Source organism: Etheostoma spectabile, chromosome 1 (genome assembly GCF_008692095.1).
Source record: "Etheostoma spectabile isolate EspeVRDwgs_2016 chromosome 1, UIUC_Espe_1.0, whole genome shotgun sequence".
Taxonomy (NCBI): domain Eukaryota; kingdom Metazoa; phylum Chordata; class Actinopteri; order Perciformes; family Percidae; genus Etheostoma; species Etheostoma spectabile.
Genome location: NC_045733.1, coordinates 5,202,608 through 5,219,971, shown reverse-complemented (window position 1 = coordinate 5,219,971; position 17,364 = coordinate 5,202,608). Strand labels below are relative to the sequence as shown.

The 17,364-nt window shown below is 39.0% G+C and overlaps 1 protein-coding gene across 3 annotated transcripts; it reads left to right on the top strand.

Moving 5' to 3' along the window:
• Positions 1-308: 308 nt before the first annotated feature.
• Positions 309-16,522, top strand: fes (FES proto-oncogene, tyrosine kinase). Of its 3 annotated transcripts, XM_032521343.1 has the most exons (17): positions 318-684; positions 1,824-1,997; positions 4,280-4,376; positions 4,475-4,658; positions 5,669-5,806; positions 5,881-6,000; positions 6,183-6,305; positions 8,449-8,644; positions 9,973-10,053; positions 10,870-11,079; positions 11,475-11,597; positions 11,941-11,994; positions 12,746-12,959; positions 13,151-13,274; positions 15,680-15,837; positions 15,964-16,086; positions 16,264-16,522. In XM_032521343.1, the coding sequence occupies exons 1-17, from the start codon at positions 460-462 to the stop codon at positions 16,404-16,406; spliced, it is 2,487 nt and encodes an 828-aa protein (XP_032377234.1). In that variant the 5' UTR covers positions 318-459; the 3' UTR covers positions 16,407-16,522. The 3 variants fall into 3 exon arrangements, 2 of the variants coding, with proteins under 2 accessions (XP_032377245.1, XP_032377234.1); XR_004332791.1 differs by lacking the exons at positions 12,746-12,959; positions 13,151-13,274; positions 15,680-15,837; positions 15,964-16,086; positions 16,264-16,522 and having other exon boundaries at positions 310-684; positions 11,472-11,597; positions 11,941-12,000; XM_032521354.1 differs by lacking the exons at positions 10,870-11,079; positions 11,475-11,597; positions 11,941-11,994; ... (3 more) ...; positions 15,964-16,086; positions 16,264-16,522 and adding an exon at positions 10,481-10,717 and having other exon boundaries at positions 309-684.
• The last annotated feature ends 842 nt before the right edge of the window (positions 16,523-17,364 follow it).

The window sequence follows — 17,364 nt, the reverse complement described above, 5'->3', positions numbered from 1 at the left end:
TGCAATGAAGTACAAGTATAAAGTAACATAAAAAGGAAATAGTGCTGAGTAAAGTCCTTTGTTACGTACTCTTAAAATAATCTCTAGTTTCTGATGCACACATATAGCTAAAGATGAACAATAGTGGCCATAATGTAACATGAGCTTAGTGCTCAGCTTTCAGCTTCCACCTGTCTGGCAGTTGTGTATGCATTTTAGTAAATATTTTAGACATTTGCAATAGTGATTAGTTTTAGAGTTAGAATTACCAGCACACACATTGACACAGACATGAGGAAGTGCTGTACTTTCTTCTGTTCTAACAGGGAAGTGAAAGCTGCCTTGGGCCACAGAGAAATAACTACTCTAGGTCATTAGCAGCTGCTGCAGCTCACTGCTCCGTTTATGTCCCACTCATGAGAACACAAAGGTGCTGACGGACTTACTGCTGAAATCAAGAAGAAAGATAAATATTCAGAGATGGGGTTTGGAGAGGACCTGCGGTGCCCCCAGGCACATGCAGCTGTCATGCGGCTGCTGGACTCAGAGCTTCACCTGATGGAGGTCATGAAGAAGTGGATGGGCCAGCGGGCTAAGAGTGAGCGGGAGTTTTCAGTGCAGCTGCACCACATGGCTGCCATGGTGGAGAAGTTTGACCGGCCTCAGCCTGGTGCAGGACAGGACTACATCAGCCAACTCAACAAGGTGAGGTCTGAAAGATCACTCTGTCATCAACAATCATCAACGGATCATCACTGACCACCAGTCATTTCAGTGGAATAAAGCCACTGCATAATACAAGTGTGTGATTTAATTAGTTTTCATAATTAATATAGTGCTTATAGTGCTATATAGTGCTTCCATAAAAATAATTAAACTAGATTTTCCTCAATCCCTCCAAAGGTATTTGTATTTAATTATTTGTGCAACAAAACGTGCAGATAGATGGTCATATTGGGACAGAATACTTCCCTAAACAGAAGATTTGTTTTACCTGTCTACACAAATGCGTTTTATTTTACTGTCCAAAACACACCCATATATTCTAATGTCATTGTGTGCATGTGGGTGCAATATGCAAAGTACATTGTCTGTGATGGCCTAATGTATCCCAAAATAAATAAGTACTAATAAATTCAGAGAGGTTTTGCTTTCATTTAGTAAATGGACTGTATTTATAGTGTTCAATAGTTACCAATAAATCTAAAATAAACTCCTAATAAACTCTAAGTCTAAGTTGTTACCAATAAATCTGACCTCAACCTTTCTTCCTAGTTGATAGTTGTAGTTTTTCTACATCAAATCCAAATAAGAGAACACTTAGGGAGTACAACACACACACACAACACACACACACACACACACACACACACACACACAACACACACACACACACACACACATATATGTGTACATATATATACTATACATATATACAGTATATAATATAATGTAATGTATATGTCTACTCCTTACATTTTTAAAAATTGGCTTGTTACTTTAGTTTGGTAAAGTGCTGCAAATGTGGAAGTAACTTAAACCTGCATTCTATCTGAATTCCAGCAGAGGGCGAAACGCTCCCCGGAAAACTGTTTCAATTCTGGAATTCACCTTACAGTTCAGGAGTCATGAGCAAATACATAAATTGTTTTTTAAAATAAAATAATAAGGCACTTGTTTTGTCCCATTGACTGACTTTCATACATTTAATTGAAATGTAGTATTTTTGAGATAAATGCTGAATCAGAATCAAAGTCCAAACGGAGGGTAAACTTGTGAAGGACTGTTAATCTCTTCTTTGAATGACCTGTCTCCCTGACATTTGTCGCCTGTCTGTCTGTCAGTCGTGGGGAGTGCTGGTCTCTCAGACTGACTACTTCAGTCAGGTGATGAAGAATCGCTCTGAGGCTCTGCTGAATGGCCCCATCAGCAAACTGACGCTGCTCATCAGAGACAAACAGCAGCTCCGCAAAACCTACGCAGAGCAGTCAAACCTGCTGAGGCAGGAGCTCAGCAAGGTGTGTGACTAATATACACTCACACACACACACACACACACACACACACACACACACACACACACACACACACACACACACACCACACACAGCAGTTAACTTTTTAGGTAATGAACTTTGATTATTGTTACTTTTTTGTCCTTGTGATCTAAATTGACACAAACAGACAAGACACACGCAAAAAGCCAAACTAAACAAAAATGCCTTGCATATATCTTTAAAGGAAGATAGTGTTGGTGCATTGATGAGTGGCTAAATATTTATTGTGGTCCATGAACTGATACTGCTTAAATGTTTATTTCACTTTTGTACGTTTACTTTTTTTGCATTTTAAGTGATGGCAAAAAACAAACTCATCATAAATTACCATCCATATCTCAGTTGTTGTTAAGAAATACTTTTACTTAACCATTACATTTAGTTTGCATCCACTGTTTGACTTTTGAAATAGCATGTTGAGCAGCAGAGAGGTCACTGTGTTCATGAGTTTAATGTTATGTCAAAGGCAATGTCATCATCACTGCCATCTGGTCCTTTTCTTGATGCTCTGGCATTTTTAAATGACAGCAAACATATATAATGGCCCTTATGTGTACAAAAAGTCATAGTATTTGCAAATTTGACACTATTCTTAGTCATAATGCAGTCTAAATGGAGTGCTGCTTGGTTGTGTAGAAACTCGACATGACATTATTTTCATAAGAAAAATAGCAGAAGTTGTTTCTCAATATCATCTTACAGTTTTTTTCTCGATTGCTTAAGCACTAATTTGAAAGCACACGTTCCATATGACTTAATTCAGTTTGAACCAGTTACACACTACTGTTGCTAACCTAAAACACTTCAAGCAATTCTACTTCTCAGTGATTGGAGTATTGTAAATCAAGTACACAGAGAAAGTACAAATATACAAAAAGTTCACCAAATACTACACAAGACTGAGGAAAGTCAACATGGAAACAAACAAAACATGTTCCAGTTTTCATACAGCTACTACAGTTGTGTGCATAACACTGTTACAACTGATAAACATGAAATACCCAGTACAGGTTACAATTACAGAAAAAAACAAAAAACTAAAAAGAAGATCTGAAAAAGTAAAAAAAGAGTAGATATTTTCTCTTCTCCTAGCTGGATCTGGACAGGGAATTTCATCAACATCACTGGCGATATCCTCATTGCCAAGATAATGTGTGAAGAACCGTCTTGAATGTTGAATCCATCTTTGCACAGCTGCAAGTCAACCTGTTCACAGGCTTTCTCCATGGCCTGAATGAGGGGAACCTCTTCCTCCAACTCCTTCTCCTCCTCTGTGATTCCCACTTTCACCCTCCCTCTTCTACTGACTCCTTTCATTTTGGTTGAAGGCAGGTGAACTTACCTGCTGCCTTTTTTTTTTATAGTGCTTAAACCTAAATCGTGTGTCTACAATTAAGCAGTCATGTGTTTACGCAACTGATGGCTGTGTTTTACAGATTGGCTCACAGGTGTGGTAATTTGAGTGCTTTGGAAATGCAAGGAAGTGACAACATGAGATACTTCTGTGTCTAATGAATACAAGTGTGTTTAGTGTTTTGCAAATCACTGTGTATTTCTTTTCAAAAAGTGTGAAGCTGACATTGAGTTTGTAGTGGTGCACATCTGGGCCAATGTTTTGCTCCCTAAGTGTGGGGTTTTGATAACTGTGTAATACTTTTGTATGCAGAAGTGCATTGCAATGTCAGCATTATAAATTGACAGCAGTTGAATGAAATGAGGTTCAGTAGAAAGAAATGAGGTTCAGTAGAAAGAGTGCCTGCAAATGCATTTTGATGCAATCTCAAACTGTTGGCTGCCCCAACTGTTTTTATTACCCAATTGTATCAAGAAAGTCATGTGTTCATTTTCAGTAATCCATATTGGGTTGCAGTTTGGCCTTCTAGCAGACAGTTAATTTTTATTGTGCAGACGGCATCTTTGGTTTTGTGTGAATTGCTGTGTGGTACAACAGATTTCATGTTGTGATTGTGAATGAACAACAATGTCAGAAATGTTGTTGGTGGAGTTTTAAAGTATTGATATCAGCAACCCACAAAAGAGAGATCATTTCCTCTTACTTCTTCTCTGATGTGTCAAGTTCCTCTGCAGTGAAACCTAACAGAGCTAGTGTCCACTTCCTGTCTCATTTAGTGCTCTAACTCTGTGAGGCAGCTTTTAACCACACAAATACTGCAGGTCCTCTGAATAACAGCCATTTTTTAACCAAATATGTTCCATCTGTGTGTGTCTGTTTGCTGCTTCAGGTGACCCAGACAGAGCTGGAGAGGCTGAAGAGCAGCTACAGACAGGCAGTGAGAGAGGTAACTCAGGCTAAGAAGAAGTACCAGGAGGCCTATAAAGGTGAGAATCACATGTACGTGAACTTCAGTTTCATAATGATGTGTGTATATCCATTACGACATAATGTCTTCTCCACCTTCCTGTACGTGTGTGTGCAGATAAAGAGCGAGACAAGACTAAAGAGCGTTACGTAAAGGCTTCACTGAAACTCCACGAGCTGCACAACGAGTATGTGCTGTCTGTGCGAGCTGCTCAAGTTTACCATCAGCAACACTACAGTCAGATCCAGCCCACGCTGCTCAGTGCACTGCAGACTCTGCAGCAGGAGATGGTGCTCATACTGTAAGATGCAACTACTACAGTGTGTGTGTGTGTATGTATGTGTGTGTGTGTGTGTGTGTGTGTGTGTGTGTCTGTGTGTGGTTCTATTTACTTTTTTTCTGTTTCCATTGTACACGGTGTCACACAATACTGTACACATAACAACAATGCTAACTTCAAAAGCCCATTTTAATTAACAAAATTCCACAATTCATGCACATGTTTTCCCCTATTAAATGAAAACTCCACAATAAGATTTTTTTTTTTTTAATCAGCGTTAATAATATGTTAGTCTCGCTTTGCCAGACCCTTTTCCAAAGTGCGCTAAAGGAGGGTCTGGCTACTCCACATAGCCTTTGGGGATGGGAGGAAAATGTGCTGTGGTTTTATTGCATTTCTTTAAACCAATCATAATGGGTGGTCACAGACGCACTAAACTCTGCACAGAGCAGCTGCAAAATAGTGCGAGAGATCTGAGGAGCAGTCAACAATAGTACTCCAACACAAAGAAAGTGGAAACTGAAATACATGCATCCGGCAGAATTTCCTGCAGCACCGGAGCAATCCCGGAAGTGGAACGCCAAGGATATAAACGAATATGTAAACATTTGGTCATGCAGTTGAGAGTAGTAAAGGTTTTGACAGTATTTCCTTGTTTGTGCATTCACAAAACTTAGATATAAAAATCCAAAACAATTCTTTAATGAGGTTTGAAGATTAAAATGGAAATTATCTGAATTTAGTAGTGTCATGCCATGAATAACTGTCTGCTGAACACAGAGTTTGCAAAAAAGGCCCTGATTGATCAACACAATATGACAAGAATTCAAACATCAAGATGTTTACTTTGATGGACTGCTTACTTCAGACAATCTCTCAAAGTAGATTTTTATAACAGTGATATGAATCAACCTGCAACCAACCAACCTGTTTTTTGTGCTTTTGGAAAAATGCAATGTATTTGATTTAAATTGAAAACACTGACTTTGTATTATTCTGTTTTCATGTGACACCCTTGACCCCTGAACCAGAAAGGAGATTCTGCAAGAGTATTTTGACATCTCCACTCTCCTCCATCATGAAGTGGTGCGGATCCACAGGGAGATGTCTTCTGCTCTAACGGCCATCGATCCTCAAAAAGAATATGAGAGCTTCATCCAACAGAACAGGTAGACTGAGGAAAAACGTCCCTTCAGAAGGCAACAATGCAGTCATGAAAGCTAAAGTGTGTGTGTGTGTGCAGATCTGTAGGCGAGACTCCTGCTTGTGCAGAGTTTGATTGTAGTCTTCTAGAAGAAACTGAGCAGCTAAATCCCAGGGAGATTGAACTGAACGACCTCACGCTTGAGACAATCCAGCACAAGTGAGAACAAACTACACATTTTCATCCAGATGACTGAACTCAACTTTCCTTTGTATTGTCTCAAATACTTCCTCCTCCTTCTCACCCTCCTTGTTCTTTTTTTACCTCCTATTTCCTCGGACTGTATGTTCAGCAATAATTACTTCCTTCATACACAGTATTTCTCCGTCTCCTTTTCCCAGACTGACTGTGGTGGAGGAGGAGCTGCTGGATCTGACTCGGACTCTGGGCTCCCAGCAGTCCTCGGTTGATCAGCTGGAGCTGGAGCTGGACGCTGAGCGGGAAGGTATCAAAAAAGGCCAGAGGTGAGCAGACCAAAGTCCTAAGGATAGAATCAATGATGCTCTTACATTGTCTTCAGAGGTCACAGAGGATGATTTTGAAATAAAAAGACACACACTTTGGTAGCCGTGAAGACAAATTACTGGCAAACTTGGTGTGCTCTTGGCTGGGCAACAGCAATAACCAGTATGGTCTCAGGGGGCTGTACCTGCCTTATGAATTACAGTACCATGCAGCGATATGGTCAGAGATATGGAGTTTGATTCTCTCATCTGTCTTGGTTGATGAGGTTGTCTGAAGTTGTTAGAGGTTAACAATCCTGTGGGAGTGATAGAGTCATTAACAACCTCCTGGAGGACAACTGGAAACAATATGTTTATAAGCAAAAGGTTAATACCTTTTTACGAACAGCTGGGGAGTACATATGGTGGTGGTAGTGGTGGTAGTGGTGTTCAGAGAGGTGTGTAGAGGTTATGCTGCCCTTTGGTTTCTATTTTGAAGAAACATTTTGTAAATTAACAGTGACATGCTTTATGAGGTTGAACTAACATGACCTTTTGTAGCTAAAAACCGTTTAAATTGAAGAAGTTGAAGAATGAGTGCTTCTGTTATTCCTACTTACCATCATTCTGAGATCATAAAAAATGAATGCTTCATATATATTCAGTTTACTTCTCTTATTGTGTATGTGTGTAGAGCAGCAAATCTTCACGTTTAAAAAGCTTTTGCAGTTTTGCTTGAAAAAAAATGACTGCAACAAGTAATTATTATCCGAATAGTTGCCGATTGATTGCCTTTCAATCGATTCATTTTTCATCTCTAATCCAAACTAACGGACTCACTGAACACATTGGGCCAATAGTAATTTTGCAGCATATAAGGATCTCAGCATTTGAAAAAAAGAGTCTTGTTTCACCTCACTAGCAGAACTCTTGGGCCATTTTGAGATTTACTGGTATTAATACTCACTGTATTCTCCAACAAACAATTGCTGTTAGAATACAACTCTGATAAGCTTTAGAAAGATGAAAAACATCACATGGAAGGGGAAAATATTTCCTGTAATGCAGATAGATTAAATTCTTTATATACTATAAGGATAAAATGCAAGGTCTCTGAAAACTGAAGGTTTTATGTCAAGTTGTATGAACACGGGTATGGGGAGGGGGTGAGCTCTTTTTGTGTGTCACTCATATTTGCAGCCTTTAAAAGTGCCACTCTGCGTCCATCACGTAGTAAAATAACTATCTTCTTGGCAGGCAAATGAAGAACCATCTTAGTTTAAAAAAAAAAAAAGTCAAGTAATGCTGTCTATCTATGTGGGCTGATCAAAGCTTCAGTCATTGATAAACCCAAACTTGTTCCTCACACAGACTTGGCAATTTACTTCTTTAGACATTGTGTTAATGAGAGCATACTGCGGGCACTTCTGCTATAGGCCTTCACATGTGGGGAACATAGGCTGCACAGAGCAAGCTAAAGGTGCAGTCATAGAAAGAAATGATTTGATTTGATTGTATTTTTGGCTGGGAATGAGTTACAAAGACGTTCTAAAAAGCCTGTTATTGCAAGGAAATGCTATTACCAAGAGGTGTTTAAACACTATATTGCCAGCCTGGATGCTTTACCGGCGAAGGTATGACTTGGACGCCGGTGTTGCACCGATGCTGCTGCACATCGTCTGCCCGCGCACGGTAGACAATGTCAAATTAAAAAATAAAATATAAATTATATTAAGGTCGATTTTATATGAAAATTTTGAAAATGTATTTCTTTGTGACTGCATGCACGAGTTACATTTGTAATAACCTAACTAAAACCTACCAATTGATTGTCAGATTATGTGACCCCTCTGTAAATGCTTAATAAAGGAGTTCAACTTCAAAATATTGTTTGGGGTAGTTATGTCATCCCTTCACACTAATCTGGACACATTCACAGACTCTAATTTATAGTCATCACAGAGCCAGGACCTCAGAGGTAACACAAATTAGTATAATTTTTCTTTTTTTTTTCGGATGTCATGTATGGGGCTCCGTAGCAAACCTATTTCCATGTTGTGTTACTTAATTGACTTTTGCAACCCTTTGTGTGGCTAACTCTGAAAAGGCCCACACAAATATAATTCACCCTCCCTGATGTACTGTTGCTCTCTGCTTTGTCCAGAGTCTATCAGTTCAGCAAGAGACATGCAATGGAGGAGTGCCGGTGGCAGGTTGCTCTGTCTCAGGGTGTTAGAGCCAAGCTGGAGGTTCAGAGGCTTATTCTGAAGGAAAAACTGGACCAGCTGGGCTCCAAAGAACCTCCCTGTGCTCTGAAGCTGGACCCAGACGCCATCTCACTTTTGTCCCACACAAGCAACGTATGTTCTCTCTGCAGGAGTCTTTGTTACTGTAGTTTTTTTTAAGCTCCTAATCTAATTGGAGAATGAAGCCATACTGACTTTGGTGATCCTATCACTTTTCCATGCCGTTGCCTGCAGTTTGAGCATTTTGGTTTTTAGTGACATGTCTCGACAACTATTGGATGGATTACCGTGGTATTTTGTACAGATATTCATGTTCCCCAAAAGATCCCCTGATTTTTTCTTTGAGTGCCACCATCAGGATAAACTAAATTGTACAATATTTTGGTTTATGAGCAAATACCTCCAAAACTAATGACAGTGTCATCAGTCTCAGCTGTACTTGTGCTAATTAGTAAATGTTAGCATGCAAACACATTAAACTAAGATGGTGAAAATAGGTATGGTAGTGTATATACTGTATATCTGCTTAACACCAGCATGTTATCCTTGTCATTGTAAGTATGTTACCATGTTTGCTAAGATTAGCATTAAGCTTTAAGCATTGCTGTGCAAAAGTACCGCCTCCACAGACCAGAGATCTTCAACAGGTGGTCCGTGACCCCGGGGGGTCCTCAGAGCTACTACAGGCCACCAAATTATCTTTAAAGAATTTTTTTGAATTTTTTGAAAGTTTGAAAGAAATATGTATCTAATATGAATCTAAAATATTAAGTTATAGCAAATATAAATTGGCCTATTTGTGAAAAAAAAACACATGGAGATAAGCTTAGGTAAGATAGGCTCTATGGTAGCTGTACAGTTAGGCTTAAAGATTCACTGTGCCTTCCACATGTATGTTAATAGTTAAAACATGTTGTGTATATAATATCCATTGATTTTCATCCATTTGGCCCAGTTTGATATGCAATTAAATTGTTTACAATATATGCAGTAGGGGATCCCTGTTTGGTTTCTCTTTGAGCTAAGGGGTCCCTGGCCTAAGAAACGTTGACGACCCCTGCTGCAGACTTTTATTCTTTGATTTTGTCAAAATTTCGTACCATCTCATGTAAATTGAGTCCACACCTTTGTTTTGTACTCCAGTTATTCATGTAACAAATCAATTGGATATTAAGTTAACCCGTAGTAGAAATCCTGCTTTAGTACCAAACAAGTCTTTGCAACTGGGCCCACCAAATACAGTTGATAATCATTTCATAAAAGCCTTGCAACTCTTATAAGTACTTAGTCTGTAGTTTTTGCAATCTGAAGAGGGAGAAGAAAAACAGGGGGGGGGGGGAGCTAGTAACCGTAACAGGAGAGCGATAAAATAATTTTATATTGTATAATGTTATATTTTTATTGACCAACATGATGTGCTCTGGATATTTTCTTCTTGTCAGGACCACAGCCCATCTTTTTCCACACCCCTCATGGACGGGATCATAAACCATCTGAGTGGCCTGCTTAAACCCAAATGGGAGGTAGGTTAAACATTGATTTACAATCAAGTCAGAAAACAATGACAGAGTACAAGTGGTTGTACTAAACTGTTTGGCATAACACTTGGAACATTATCTGTTTCTCAGGATGTTGTTGAAGACATTTTAAAAGGAAAGACAGTGTTCCAGTTGAAGGACACTTTAACTGTAGTGTGTTTTTGTGCACTTCAGCTCTTACCACAAAACAAGCAATTCATCACGTTTTGGAGAAAGTGTATCCATTGCACATCAGCTCACTCAGGCACATTACCTTTCTTTGGGGTCTCGTGCTCCTGAATGTTGGAGTAAATTAGGTCATCTTTGTCAGTCAAAGTCAATACTATCAAAATTCTCCCTGACCTAAAACTTTACTAAAAATTTACTTCTCGGGCGGCAAGTTTACTTTTCATTGTTTTATCATTGTTGACAGATGGAGCCATGACCCAGCTGTGCTGCAACAAACTCTCTAAAGGCCATCAATGTGCAATCAATCTTTCAGTTTTTAATTTCAGAAAGATAAAATCCCCGTGTTCATGCTGTAAAAGATCATCTTGAGCAAGTTAGTGTCAAAATTTCAAGCCTAAATTATCTGCTATTTTTCTTTAAGTGTGAACTACTTCTTGCTCTCTGACTACCAATCCTGTGGTTTCCTCGAGGCATGGAAAGTGGTGCGGTTAGACTTTAAAGTATAACAGACTCTTCTCTGAAGTATCTTTATATATTCTCTACAGAATCACCCTAAAAATTCATCCTTCCATCACTTTTTATTGTTTTATTTTTCACATCAGCTTTAAAGATTGTGCTTTTCGCTCTCTCCAGGTGCTCCCCGCCATCAACCCGGTGCAGGAGGTGGATCGACCTCTGGGGCAGCAGGACTGGTACCACGGAGCCATTCCCAGACTGGAGGTCCAGCAACTGCTGTTGAATGATGGAGATTTCTTGGTGAGGAAGAGTCAAGAGAAAGATGGTTATGTGCTCTCTGTACAATGGGAAAGATCCTGCAAGCATTTCCTCATTCAGAACACGGATGTAAGTAAATGAAAAGGCCAAACCACTTTTGTGTAGAGTTGTAGAAGTACATTAGCATTATGTGTTTCTGTGTGCGTTTGACATCATGTTTTGAATTTGTATGCACATTTTCAATTGAACAAGACCACTGATACTGAATTAAGTGATGCACTGTTTCCCTCCCAATTCGGTTTATTTAACAGGAAGTTGTGTGAGCATGCAGCTAAATGTTTTCTTCTTAAATTAAATAGAAGTTGAGATGTTTAGAATGAAAAAAATCAAGTATTTGAACAATCTAACAATTTAAAAGTCCATATTGTTAATACGTTTTTTTCATTATGTCTTCAGATATTCTGCTTCCTGTATGTTTGCACATAGTTGCAAGCTTGTAAAGGCTTTTCCATTTGTGTCAGTAGAATATGTACCGTCTGGATGGAGAAAGCTTCCACAGTATCCCACAGCTGATCCATCATCTGCTGTCCTCACATCAACACATCACCAAGAAGTGTGACATAGTGCTGATAAAACCTGTACTGAAGGTACTGCTGTAACACACACATACACACACACACACACACACACACACACACACACACACACACACAACACACACACACACACACACACACACACACACACACACACACACACACACACACACACACACACACAAACGTACTGACCCTAGAAAGGCTATAACACACAATTTAAACACACTATTAAAGTGCTTCCATAGTTATCACACATGGAAACTTGAACTTACTCTCTCATGATCTTTACTTTAATTTCTCTTCCCTCATAGTTTCCCTCCACCCTTGCTAGTGTCATAGTTTAAAACAGCACTACTATGCATCTCCTATTGTTCCTTTCTTACCCCATTAGGACAAGTGGGTCCTGGAACATGATGATATCATCTTGGGACCCCTCATTGGACGGGTGGGTAAACTTAACATATGTTTACAGAAACGTAAAAGTTAAGTGAGAAAAAGCAACAACAAAAAAATTATTCATTGCTTTTTATTACGCCTTTTAGTGGAATTTTCCATGAGTAGTGTGTCTAAGTATTTGCCAGTATCTGAGTCAGATCTCTCGAAATGTTGTGAACATATTTGCATGAACCTTAGTGGGAAGTATGGTTGAGGGGCAAGGAAGTCCTGCTGAATGAGTTACAATAATTTGCTTTAAATTTCAATTCAATGTCTTCCAAAGTCTTTTTAGTACAAACTTCCTATTTTCAGCTGTGGCACAGCAAGCAAACACTGTCATTGGAAATACAAAAAAAGGGAATTAATAAACTGTGGAAGAAATCCTGTGTAATTTAGAGTGTTGATGTCTCATATTAGCTGCAGCTCAACATAAGTTATTTTTCCAATGAAGGAGAACTGTACATTTAGTCCCCCATCACTCACACTTAATCACCTCAAGAAGGGCTTTCAGATAGAGCAGCCAAAAACCCTTTCTTTTAAGCTTTCTTACAAATTTACTCCACTACCAATTTTAGATACTTTCTATAGTTTGAAAACTTAAAAGTAGTTATAATTGATGTACATGTTTACCTCTTATTTCATCTTAAATTGTCATAAAATTGTGCACAAATGGTAACAATCCATCAAGAAAAATGGTTATAACTTTGGATTAGAAAAGAGTGTTAAAGAAAACTGTAACTAATCATGTTTGTATTACACAGGGTAACTTTGGAGAAGTGTACAGTGGTCGTTTACGCTCTGATAACACTCCTGTAGCAGTGAAATCCTGTAAAGAGAACCTGGCCCCAGAGCACAAGAGTAAGTTCCTGATAGAAGCCAGGATCCTGAAGCAATATGACCATCCTAACATTGTGAAGCTGATTGGAGTGTGTACTCAGAAAACGCCCATCTACATCATCATGGAGCTCGTTCAAGGTAAATATGATCCTGTTACTCTACATTTATTTCTCAGCTTGTTTACCTAACAGCTTCAAGCTTTATTCTACTATTATTGTTTCCCTGCTTTGTTTGTCTATCATCACTCTCTTTATATGTATGTATTTTGTGTGTGTGTGTGTGTGTGTGTGTGTGTGTGTGTGTGTGTGTGTGTGTGCACATTTTATAAGGTGGGGATTTTCTATCCTACTTACGGCATGAGGGTCACAATCTGAAGCCTAAGATGTTGGTCAAAATGTCAGAAAATGTAGCATCTGGCATGGAGTTCCTTGAGAGCAAGAAATGTATCCACAGGTTGGTCAATCAAATCAATATTTGTTCAATATGATATTATTTTATCCAACATTTCATACAAATATAATAGTTAAATCAGGAACAGGAAATATTGTGACTTTGTATAATGTAACTCAGAGACACGTCTTGGGTTTCACCATTTATAGTGTTACGGTTGTGCTGTTAGATTTGGCAACTGAAAAATCTGATTCAGAGCAGCAACAAGGATCCCCACCAAGTGAAATTATTCCATATGAATATCCCGCATAGAGTATATTTTTTATACTTCGGAGAAGTTCACCAAAAATATACACTAAAGTATAACTTACTAGATTAATATCTTATTTTAACCCAAACCATGATCTTTTCCTTAACCTAACCAAGCATTTTTTGGGCCAAAAACCCAACCCAAAAACGGCCTTTAAGGGGGTATCATGTAGTAAAGGTCCTGAATACGTGCACTACATCAGAGAAAACCATTGAATATCAGGCCTTGACCAATACTAAATATTTTTCGGGAAAAAAAAGGCCCACTGTCAGAAAAAAAAACTTTCCAAAAGAGATAGGGTTTTGCAAAGGAGACATTGACGGATTTGTTTGTACAATACTTTTTTTTTAAAAATTTTGCTAACTGCCCTTTTAAAAAGTTTGGTCTTTTGAGGAGCTTTTTCTGTTTTTGCCCTCCGTTTTTTTATTTAACAAAAAGGTGGCAAAAGGTAAAAAAAAAGCCGCGGAAGAAAACAAACGGTAAATTTTAATAGAGTTTTGAGATAGCGCTAGCCGGCGGGAGACTAGAGGTTGTCCCTAGTCCCCCAGCCCCGTCATTGTCTTGTGGACGGTTAAGCCCCTTTTTGGTTTTGACTGGCTTTAAATGACGAGTTTTGGTATTTTTTTATTTATCTAACCCTGATGAATAATTGGTGTAAAATGGTTGCAAAACAAATGAATTAATTAAGATATTGAAAAGTCTTTTACAATCTAATAAAAAAGATATTTTTAAAAAAAACCCGCATAAAAACCACACAAAGAAGATTTTTTACGGAAACTGTGGGCCTCCTTGTCTAATATGTGGTGAATTAAACCCAAAGTAAAACCGCAGGAACGCAAAAATACAGAAGAGTGAGTAAAAAAAAATTTTGGGGTCATGGTGAAACCAAAAGGGGAAACACGGAGGCAAGGTCTTAAAGGTTTTTGGTAATAATACAGAGCAAATTTTTCCCAAATTCTTTTTGTCCAAAATGTTAGGGAGGTTGGGGGAATGGTTTACCAAATTTTAACCCATCCCTTCCGCTGCCTAATGTTGTTTTTTCTCTAAAAAGGGTTTAAAGTGAAGGAAATCAAGTTGCTGTGTCCTTGAAGAGGAAGCGGAAAGAATGCTCTGCTGGCTGACCTACAATTTTTTTTTCACTTGTATAACAAAGACAGAACAACCATTAGGTTAGCAGCACATACCTTTACCTTATTGCGAGAGGTACGACGCAGTTGTGTTTAAAAAAATAAATACAAAATTAGATATAGCGTAATAAGCGCTTAGCGTGTGGTGGTGGAAGATGGGTAGTGACTGCTTTCCTGACTTGTGTTGGATTTTAGTCCACAGAAAAGCACCTTGACTGTCCTAGTAATATGATACAATGTGTTTTATTCCTCAGGTCAATAACAAGGACTGACTGCCTCTCTATACATTTTTGTTGGTAAATGTCAGACAGTCAACTTCATATAAAGGTGTAAAACCATTTAGGGCCTCATACATTCTTGTTTACCCGTAATAGGATTTTAAAATCAGCTGTAAGGGAGACAGGGAGGAAAAGCAAGGATGCTGACATGGCTGTGATGATTCTTTTTGAACAGGTTGTACAAGCCCAGAGGAAAACTGGTTCACAACCTCCAAAGACTGCGGATCTCAAAGTGAACAGGAACTAATTATAAAGATCAAACGTGGTTTTGTACGTAATCTACAATCACAAAATCTAGCTTTCAAAACATTAAAAGTAAAAAGTGGGAGATCAAGAATATGTTGTGCATTTGAAATGAAGCAACCTTAAATAGAATTGTTTTAGGGGATCAGTAAGTGGGAGCGATTGCGGTGCTTTAGGTAAGGCATCAGTGGAGGATGTCTGCTCCAGGGAAGACATGAGGTTGTGACACCCGGCTCATTACAGGAGCACTGTGTGATTTGCCCAGCGGGGACCGATTAGACAGAAGACTGCTGGCAGATGCTCAGCCTCTAACACTGCATGTCAAACTGCCTCACGCAACACTAGAGACATGAGAAGAATGCCTGTTTTCTCACCCGTTTTAGTCTGTTCTCTTGCTATTTCTCATTTTTTACATACAGAGCATAATTCCTTTCTGTCTCTTTTTTTTATCAGATTTCCATGCATGCATGCCACTGACAACTTTTTCCTTCTGTCTTGTCTTTATTTAAGGGACCTGGCAGCAAGAAACTGTCTGGTTGCAGAGCAAAATGTGGTGAAGATCAGTGACTTTGGGATGTCCCGTCAGCAAGATGATGGTGTCTACTCTGCAGAGGGCAGCCTGAGACAGATCCCTGTCAAATGGACGGCTCCTGAGGCCCTGAACTATGGTACATCACAACTTTTTCTGCTCTGCAGTCACAACCAGAAACACATCTCCTGTTCCTCTCTGCCAGTATTCAACAAAAACTCACATACATGCCGTTGCTAATGTTGCCCCCTGCTGGTGTTTTTAGGTCGTTATACCAAAGAGACTGATGTCTGGAGCTTTGGAGTCTTACTGTGGGAGACCTTCTCCATGGGAATGACGCCCTACACAAGCATGACTAATCAACAGACAAGAGACGAGGTGGAGAAAGGTAAAGACTCATCAGGCTAAATAAGCCAAGTGTCAATGTGTTTGTGTTTAGATGTTAGTGAGGAAAATCTCTGCACCTTTGTTGATTCTGACACTGATTCCATTTGTGAACTCCATGTTTCAAAAATGTGTACAGTGTGCTAAGAGTATGTCAATACCTGTCTGTGTTATGTTGCAGGATACCGTATGCCCGCTCCACATTGCTGCCCTGTGGAAATCTCCAGGATTATGAACAGCTGCTGGCAGTACGACCCCAAAAACAGGCCATCATTCAAGAAACTTCGGGCTGAGCTTAGTGCCATATATAACAAAATGACATAATACAAGCCTGTTTATTGGACATGCAAATAGAAGCAAAGTAAAAAATAACTAATATTGGAACCCTTTGGTTGTGGAAATAAACTTGGAATTGTGTTTTTGACTTGTAAAATATCAGTTGACCAGTGGATGGCAGCCTTCTTGTTTCTTAACTTCTTGCCTTGTGTGTCTGTTTTTAATTCCTCCTCCTAAGAACAGAAGCTTTCAACACATCTGCCTCTTTTACTATAACACAAAAGTGTGCTATTATAAACACAACGTACCACTGTGCTGTATATTATTACCCAAACTGTTGTGTATAAACCCCATATGGCTTGTCTGAAAGACAGCACTGAGACTGAACTGACACTTCCTCCTGAGAGGCTGACAACAAAGACATGGGGACGATGAGGTTTAAAATTAAGGTTTAAATTAACACAGCCTTGTAGGCATTTGTGTCACCTGTTCGGTTTTTAGGATCCAACTGCAGACCTCCCTCTTGAGTCAAAGTCAATGGAAAGCATGTAGGTGTAACATGACTGCCTTTAAATATCTAAAATAAAAGTGCAGGTCTGTTGAAGCTGTCCTTTTTACTCTTTTTTCACAGGACGTTAACTGAAAGCTGCTAGTGGGGATCAATCTTAACATGATATTAGCATGTTTCAGTGCTGTGTTGATGCAAGCCTGGCCAAGGGATTTGTGGCAGTACATATACAAAGCTTACTGTCACCTCTGTGGCCATTTTACTGTAATAGTTCATGTTGGGAAATATGCATATTTTTTCTACTTCTCAGGAGTAAGATGAGAAGATTGGTACCACTCTTCTTAATAAGCAGCTGGTTAGCTTAGCTTGGCATAAAGACTGGAAACAGGCAATTGTTTAGATTTACAGTTGTGGTTTTATGGTGGAGTATGGAATGGGAGTGCTGGATTGTTTTCTCTCCTATCTTATGCTTGAAAGGTCAGAATAGCCCATTACACA